At 46.1% G+C, this 9475-nt stretch overlaps 1 protein-coding gene across 1 annotated transcript in view; it reads right to left on the reverse strand.

Moving 5' to 3' along the window:
- Positions 1–7879, reverse strand: part of LOC129514062 (RH-like protein) — a 36801-nt gene extending 28922 nt beyond the window's left edge. The window contains exon 1 of the mRNA XM_055332633.1: positions 7732–7879. Within this exon, the coding sequence (XP_055188608.1) occupies positions 7732–7879 (148 nt within the window). The remainder of the gene's footprint in view (positions 1–7731) is intronic.
- Positions 7880–9475: the final 1596 nt, after the last annotated feature.

The raw sequence follows: 9475 nt of genomic DNA on the forward strand, positions 1-9475 counted from the left end.
GCCTCTTTGAGCCTCAGTCTTGTCATCTGAATAATGGGAGAAAACATACCAGGAAGGGTTGTGGCAAGGATAGGATGAGCTAATACTGGGAGGATTTCACTTTTTTCTCGGTGTTCAAATTTTCTACAACCAGCATGCAGACAGTAAACAAAAACAAGCAACACACACACACACACACACACACACACACACACACAACAGCCCAGACTTCAAGCTCAGACAGTTCCGTTTGCTCCCAGCTCTGCTCTTCCCCATTAAGTTAAACCATATTAAAATTGCCAACATTTGACAATTTTTGACCTACAAAAATGCTGCTTTTCAAAATATTTTATTTATTTATTCATGAGAGACACATAGAGAGAGGCAGAAACAAGGGCAGAGGGAGAACAGGCTCCCTGCGGGGAGTCCAATGCAAGACTCGATCCCAGGACCCTGGAATCATGACCTGAGCTGAAGGCAGACACTCAACCACTGAGCCACCCAGGTTCCCCCAAAATGGCACTTTATATACCTCAATCTCATAGCTGTGTGGTCTTGTTCGTTGCTTACCTTCCTCATCAGCTAAATAAGGACAACTGTGCCCGCCTCAGAAGGGGCCGGGGGAACTGAAGGAAGTGATGATTTGTTGAGTCGTGGCACAGTGCCTGGCGCAGGGAGGACGCTCCTAAATGGTGGCTATTCCCCTCCTATCGTCACCATTTTCGCCATCACAGTAATAAGAATCCCCCTGGTCTCCGCTGGCCTCCGGCCCTGGCTCTGATGACAAGGGAGCACTGGCTTCCAGAACTCTCCAAAGTCTTAGAAAGCCCCTTCAAGTCACATTTAAATTCACCTTCATGGAGAAATGCATGGGGCCTTACATGTGAGACTTGGGGGGAATATTGACGTTCCCCAAACAATCTAATCCCACCAGGATGTTGAAGACCCCCAAGGACCTCCAAGGGGTCTGGGAACTTGGGGAGGGGGTGACAAATGGCATTGATTCAACTTCTTGTCCCTTCTTCACTGCCACGGGGGAGAAGGAGGCTGAGGCAATGTTTCTGTCTCCTACTTACATCCTCCTAGGTGTGGGGGAGACAGGGCACATTTTTGTATAGATTCCTTCAGGAGCCAAGCACGGAACTATGTGTTTGAAAGGAACAATGCGGGATCCCTGGGTGGCGCAGCGGTTTGGCGCCTGCCTTTGGCCCAGGGCGCGATCCTGGAGACCCGGGATCGAATCCCACATCGGGCTCCCGGTGCATGGAGCCTGCTTCTCCCTCTGCCTGTGTCTCTGCCTCTCTTTCTCTCTGTGACTATCATAAATAAATAAAAATTAAAAAAAAAAAAAAGAAAGGAACAATGCATATTTGGGAGTGGTAAGGCCTGTGGCCAACCGGAGACTGTACACCCAACTATCGATATTCTGGTTCAATCTTCTAGTAAATCCTACTTAAACCAAACACATCTGTCATCTAGTGGCAACGCCATACGCGTAGGGTCCAGACTTACTGAAGATCCCGTGAATAGGGAGACTCTTTCACTTTCCTCCCATTTTACAGAAGATCAGAGAGAGCCTGTGACTTCCTCAAGGCCACACAGCATGTGCTAACAGCAGAGCCAAGCTCTGAACTCCAGATACAGTGCTCTCTCACCAGGCTTGGCTATTTCTTGCTCTAAGGGACCCCAAGCTGGTCCCCTGCTCTTTGGGCCTCAATTTTTCTCTCTGTAAATATGTAGGAGTTGTACTTGCTATTCTCTAAGGCTCTTACAGCTCTGACATATTCTGCGGAGAGGAGAGAGAGTGGGGAGAGGAGGGTAACCAGGATAGGGCAGACGTGGGGCCCTAAAGATTAGAGAGTCAGAGGATCTTGGGTGGGAGCTTTATCAGGCACAGATGCCATCCCCACCACTGCTGCCAGGTGTAGGAGTCAGGCCCTTCCTCCTCAAGGCCCCACATGGGCCCCAAAGAGAAGTTGTACTTCACCCAGTGGGGTGAAGTCAGGGTGGCAGTTTCTTTTTTTTTTTTTTTTTTTTAGGGTGGCAGTTTCTGGGAGCTGTTGACAGAATCCATTTGCCCCAAATGGATGAGTCAATAACATTAGATTTCAGGCCTCTCTTCACTCTCTGCATCATCCTACTTCCTCTCCTGCCCACCCCCCCACCCCCCAGAGCTCTAGGCTCCCCTCCAACTCTTCCTAGGTCTCTCTCCCAGGGCCCCCACATCAGGGTCAGGTCCCAGCTCAGGGCACCCCTCGTGGCGCTAGCCTCCACCTCTCAGATTCTGCACTGCACCCCACATCAGTTGCTCGGCAGATAGGCTAATGGACTCGAAGGTGTTCAGGGGTGATAAGGAGTGGATGTGCTCCAGGGGCCCCAAGGACTGGGCCCCAGAGAGGAATTCTACAGTCTAAGATAGGCCTTTAGGAGAATCTCATGAAAGCCCCATGACTTGCAGGAAGAGTCTAACCTGAGAGTCCAGTGGTGTGAGAGGAGATGATAATGACCAGCACCGTAACAGCAGGCACATGTGTGGTCCCCTCCACACACCAGGCACCATTCTAAGTGCCCTGTGGCTTTAACCTACAACAACCTCAGTAGTAGGTACTATTTATTATCCACCTTCTACAGATAGGAAAGGGAGGCACAGAGAGACTCTGTAACTAGGTCAGGTCACACAGGTAGCAAATGGTGAGTGATCTGAATCCCAACCATGCATTGTTTAACCACAATGCACTGTGCCTCTCCACATAGCACACATGGTATAATGGGAAAGACTATGGACTTTGAGTCAGGTTGTCAGGGTTCAAAGCAGGGCTCTACCTCTGTGTCCCAGCTTCCTAATCTGTAAAATGAGTATGAAACAATGGCACCTGCTCAGGAGACCATCATGAACATTTTCACTGACTCATGCAAATCACTTAGCCTAGCATTGGATACACAGTGTTAGACACCATTGTCTTGTGCCTACCACTTATTGGTTGTATGACTTTGGGCAAGACCTCCTCTGGCCTAGCTGCCCCTGTGATTCTAGTTCTGTGTTCCCATCCACCTTTGCTCCTTCCTCTGGCCCATAAACCCTTCAGCAGCAACAGCTCTGAAGCCAGAACCAGCTTCTGTCCCTTAGGCTTTGGGCTCGACTTCCACACTGTTTTCCCCACTGCTGACCAGGAAGATCTCTGTAGTCCCACACTGGGACCACCCATAGAGCCCCATGCTGACTTCTGCTCCCAATAGCCTCTACCCCCACCCTACCTTCACCCCTACAGCATCCTAGGAATAGAAAAAGAGATTTTCCAATCAAAGGAGGCAGCCAAGACTAAGATGTGGAGCATTGTAGGGTTTGAGGGTTTGTATGTACAGGTCAGTGGAAAAACCCCTCTTGTCTTTGGTAGCTCCCCTCCCTTTGGGGAGTAGGGGGAGGGGAGCTGGGTAGTACCCACAGGATAGTTCCCCAATTTGGAAATCCTAGAGCAGGTTCTGTGTACAGATTGGGGAGTAATGGCTCCCCATGAATCATGCCTTCTAGTATAGACCCCTCCCGCCTGGGCTGGGCCTTGTGATTTGCTTGGGCCAATGTGACATTAGTCAACATGGTACAAGCAGAGGTTTGAAAACACCCACTTGCTGGGGCTAACTTACCCCCCTTTACTGCAACAAATCTTTTGCCGAACCACTTAATCATGATCACGAACAAATTAAATGGTTCCTATTTTCGGTCATGAAGTTTGGGGGTGGCTTGTTATGCAGTAATAGATAGTTGATACACTCTGCTTCTCCTAAATATCTCATAGGCACCTCAGCCCAAGCCCAGAATGAATATATCATTGTTCATTTGCCAACACTGCCCCCCAACCTGTTCCTTCCCTTGTGCTTTTCGTCTCAGGAATTGGTACTTCCATATACCAAAGCACGTCTCCAAAGCCATCCTTAACCCCTCCTCCACTTTCACCAGGTACAGCTCATTTGATCCAGCTCCTTCCTGAATATTTTGACTCTTTGCTTCTCCTTCACTGTCCCTGCCCATTTGGCTTCTGGCCATGTGGACCAGTGGTCATCAGCTTAGAAAACACACACCTCAGAAGATGCTCCAGACAATCTAGAGGGGCTGCTGGAAGAAGATATTAGCCCTTCTAGTTTTGTTTTTATGAAAATATAAGAAATTAAAGTTTATTAATAATGAAAGTGAATACTCTTAATCAGTCTTGTGTTCATTCTTTCAAACCTTTCAACAGCAAATTGAATAAGTACTAGTGTCATGTGACCCAGGTTGAAATGGAGGCAGAGAGAGATTGAATAACTTGCCCAAGGTCTTAAAGCTAAGAAGGGGCAGAGGCAGGGTTTGAATCAGTCTGGCTCCAACACTTCTCAAACTCTCATATATGTAAAAGCCACTTAGAGGGCTTGGTAAAACACAGTTTGCTCAGCCCCACCCTGAACATTTCTAACATAGGTGTAGACTAGGGCCTGGGAATCTGCATTTCTAACACGTTCCTGAACTGTTAGTGGCTGAGATGAATAGTCTGGGGACCAGACTTTGAGAACCAAGAATCTAGGCGATCCACCTCCAAAGGCCCTTGGTGAAGTTTGCAGCTCTGCAAGTAATTAAGATCAATGTTGACCCAGGAGCCTCCTCTGCTTGCTCAGGATGTCAGATGGCTTCTAGTCTCCCAGCTTTGGAAGGTGTCCTGAGGGAATACTGGGCCAGTGGGAAGAGGGTGACTTGTTTCTCCATACTCATCACATTGCAATGAATGGGAGGGTTTTGTTTTGCTTTTTGTTTTAAATTGAATTCTTTATTATGGAAAAACGTTAAGCATATACAGAAGCAGAGAGAGTTGCATGGTGAATGTCATACACCCATTCCCAGCTTTGATGACTGGCACACGGGGCTGATCTGTTTTTTATTATCCTTTTCATTTCTTTCCTTTTTTTTTCTGCATAATGCAAGCCCCAGACATTGCTTCATTTCAATCCTCTCTAGCAGCTAGAGGCTTAAAAAAAAAAAAAAAAAGACTTAAAAAAACTATTATCAGACTTAACAAAACTAACAACAATCCCTGTATATCATACAGGATTGACACTGATTGCCTTAAAAATGTCTTTTTGGAATTGGCTGGTTTGATTAATGTTGAGTTCCCATGGACTGGATTAGATTAAGTTAAGTGAATTGACAGATTAGATTACCTAGTTTTAGCTCAACTAATCTTCACAAAATGAACTAATAGCTGGAACAACTCCTGCCTAAAACCACAGAATGAAGGCAAAACCATAATGGCAGCCAAGCATATGAAAAAAAAAGGCAGAGTGATATTTCTTGTGCAAATTCTTCATCCGTCACATTCAAGATTAAAAAAAGTCAGTTGAATTATATCTGACAAGAAGTCAACCAGGAGTATTTGAAGTTATCAAGAGGACTTTAGGAATGGATTGACATGCACTTAGTAATGGGAACAATGGACCTTGCCTTGAGATTGATTGGCACCATCATGATCACTAATTTGAAAATACTGACCTCTTTCAAATTTTCTAATTTGTGTGTATGTATTATTATAATGTATAAAATATATTAATGCAGCAGTACCTGATTATAACATGTAAATATGGTGCATGCTTGAAAAATGGTGTGCATGATCAGAAGTGCTTGAAGCCCTCTGGTCCATACTACACACAAGCCTGCACACCAGTCTTCCACCTCAAGTCATGGCCCCTTCCCTATCCCTACACTAGCCATGGAATGGCTTTCTCCATAACCTGAACCCAAATTCGGCACATCCTTGCTTCCTATTAGGTCAGCAGCATGAAGGTCAGACTCCTTACTCAACCCAGTGGGTCCACCATGCCCTACTGCCTTCTTTGCACTCTCACGTTGCAATGTTAAGCGCTAACCTGGTCCACTGCAATGAGTGCACACACCAGCTCTTGCTGTCCTCCCACTCTGGATGATGACCCGTTTCCACATGGTTAAGTCCTACCGAGCCTCGGAGACCTGGTTGGTCAGTCACTTCCTTCCAGAAGCCTGCCCTGACTCCATCAACTCCCCTGCCTGGGTTGTAGGCCTTCCTCTGTACTTCCATGTTAAGTGAGTGTCTGAGGACACTTTTTTTTTTTAATTTTTAATTTATTTATTTATGATAGTCACAGAGAGAGAGAGAAAGAGAGGCAGAGACACAGGCAGAGGGAGAAGCAGGCTCCATGCACCGGGAGCCCGACATGGGACTCGATCCCGGGTCTCCAGGATCGCGCCCTGGGCCAAAGGCAGGCACCAAACCGCTGTGCCACCCAGGGATCCCCTGTCTGAGGACACTTTATTTCTGTGCTAGCAGCACAGCATAGGGATGAAGAATGTGGACCCTGGCACCAACCTACAGAGTTGAAATACTGGCTCCTACACCCACTGGTTATAAGTGACTCAACCTCACTGTAAAATGGGGCAGTGAAGCATAGTGGTTAAGTGCATGGAAAAGAAAACCAGGCAGAGTGCATTTAAATTAGCTGAGTGACCTTGTGCAAATTATTCAACGTCCATGTGGCTAATTTCCTTACATGAAAAACAGAGATCATAATCGTTCCTACCTCGTGGAATTATTGTGAGGGTTCAATGTAAAGTATTTAAATAGTGCCTGCACATAGTAAGAGCTCAATAAATATTAGTTCGAATTAGCATGTGTCTCGATCCCACACTGGAAGTAATACAGAGTTGAATGAATACATGCATGGGTGAATGCATACATTGAATTACGTTGTATTAGACTGAAAAGAATTAAAGTAAACCGAAATGAACTTAAATTGTGTTTGGCCTTGCTCACCAAGCGCTAAGGGCCCCTCTCTGGGTCAGACCCTGAAGTGCTGTAGAGGCTTCCCTCCCCAACTCATCTCTGTCCTGCTTACTGCCACGGAGGGCCCAGAGATGTCTTTCTTGCTTTTTTTTTTTTTTTTTTTCTCTCAGCCAGCTAGTCAATTAACATCACTCAGGAAGAAGCCGGCACTCAACCAGACTGGAGCTTCAGCTTTGAATCAGGGAGGATGCTCAAGGAGGCCTATCCATTATCACAGATAAGATATTGGCTCACTGAGATGCTTGAAACTCATCCCAGTTTAAAAAAAAAAAAAAAAAAAAAAAAAAGCAAAAGCCGCGCCACTGTGGACGTCCGTCTTGTTTACAATTGTGCTCATCACAGTCTGTGAATATTTTTAGCTGCATGTAAAATAACAACCATCTTCTACTCCTCTCCAGCCATATACCTTATGGCTCTGGATTTGCAGACAGAATGTAGACTTCCCAGCCAATAAGTGAGAAGGCGGCTGGGGGCGGGGGAGGGGCAACAGACTAAAGCTACTCAAAGAAGGGTGGTACAGAAAATGAGCAAGAGAGACCAAAAAAAGGAAACAAAAAAGGCCAAACAATGTGAAATTCCTTGCTGTTAAGGAGAATGGGGAGGAGAAGACAGAGAAGCAGAGACTTATGAAGACCATTTGGCAAAGGAAATTCTAGAAATACCGAATAGGAGGCCCCTCACTGCCCTGACAAATCAAGGAAGGCTTCATGAAAGAGGAGATATCCATGCCAGACCTAAAGGGGAGCCTATGTTGTTGGCTGGGTCTCTGCACAACCTATGGAAGGAGATGTGGGAACCCATTTACTCAGACACTTTATGGAAAGGAACATATTGGCCCCTGGAGGACCATAGATCTCCTCTTCCCTGGTTCCTCCTATTTGCCTCTGTGACCACTTCCCCTCCAGACACTCACCTCGATAGATCCCCATGAGCTCCTTCGGATCCTGTGAAGAAGTGTCATAGGAGGTGAAAAAGAAGAAGATGACCAAGAAAGCCAACTCTAGTGCTATTGTCCACAGGGGAAGGCAGCCCCGCACAGACGGTGGGTACTTAGAGCCCATCCTGTGTCGGTCTCCGTGTGCCACTTCCACCAGCCTCAGGCATCACCCCTCTGCCCCCACCCCTCCTCAAGGGAGTGATAGGGAAGACACCCGCCAAAAGCCTTATCTCAGGCTGCAAGGCTGGCTCTGCTGGCCTGTCTATGGAGTTAACACAGGAGCAAAGGGACTATGTCAGGGAGGGGGAAGAAATGCATTTTTCTTCATTCATTCAATCACTCACATATTTGTTCATTCAACAAGTAGTTGCTGCATTGCTACTATAACAGGCACTGTGTGCAGCTTAAAAGAGGGCATCCATTCACTGGGCACCCGAATATAATACCCCGCCTTTGCTCATTACTTCAGTTTATCCTCACCATTCCCTGTAAGGTAGACAATGGATCGATACTCTCATTTTACAAACGAGGCAGCAAGGGCTTTGGTGTGGCAAAATTTCTCTATAAAACCTTATCCAGTGAGCTCATAATAAGGATGCATTGAATGAGAATGAAGGAATGAAGGAATGAAGGCAAAGAACAACACTAAGCCCCAAGGAAGATACAGACAGAGCCCATGGGGACCTAACTCCTCAGAGTCACACTGTTGAAATTATTTATATTTGAATCAGTATTTAAATCTACTTGTTTCTAAATCTTTTAAGGGTAGGTGGGGGAAAAGAAAGGAGGCCTGGGTTCAGCTCTAGTAAAAACCTGGTGGAGTCATGCTCCAGCCCGAGGCCGTAGTTGTCTCCAGCTCTGGTCACCTCCTCTGCCTTGGGCCTGAGTACTAGTAGTGCATTTGAGACAGGCCACCAGCTTCAGTACCCTGTCTCCCAGCAGTGGATAGTCCCTTGAAATGGGATTTAGGACACCTAGGGACCCTGCAGCTAACTTCCTTAGCCCACATCCATGTGCCTAGCAGAAGATCTGATCTGTAATAAGAAGGAAGGAAGGAAGGAAGGAAGGAAGGAAGGAAGGAAGGAAGGAAGGAAGGAATTGAAATTTTCTTATCTTCTACACTGGCCCCAGCCATTGGCCACTGAGTATAGACTGGATTTATGGGGCCTCAGATAATAAAACTAGACTAGGAGTTGCAAGGAGGTAGATTTTGGTCCAGCATGGGTGGATACTTTATTGGCCATTACAGCTGTCCAGCTCATGAGGTAGTGAGCACCCCTGTCACTAGCAGAATGCAAACAGAAGCTGATGGTTACTTGTCAGCGATGCCTTGGAAGTGATTCATAGGCGGTTTGCAGGAGATTTTAATCATCCAGAAGAATCTTGTCAAGTTGTTTTTAGATGAAGAAACTCACACCCACAAGGCCATACCCAAAGTCATACAGTTGACATCTTGCTCAGCGCAGTTTTATTTGCAGAAGGAAAAAAACTGAAAGTAACTTAAGTGTCCAGTAGTAGGGGATTGGCAAATAAACTACTGGACATACATCTTGCCACCAGTATCATGGTCCTGAATGGATTTGGAAAATCCGGAGGAAAATGTTTTTAAGATTTATCAAAAGTGACAGTGAGGATATACTATTGGCTGGAAAAGAGTATGTTCCCACTTTTGTAAAAAAATAATAAAAACAATATCTTTTAATGCATGCACGGGGGAAAA

The sequence above is a fragment of the Nyctereutes procyonoides genome, unplaced genomic scaffold, assembly GCF_905146905.1.
Source record: "Nyctereutes procyonoides isolate TBG_1078 unplaced genomic scaffold, NYPRO_anot_genome, whole genome shotgun sequence".
Lineage (NCBI taxonomy): Eukaryota > Metazoa > Chordata > Mammalia > Carnivora > Canidae > Nyctereutes > Nyctereutes procyonoides.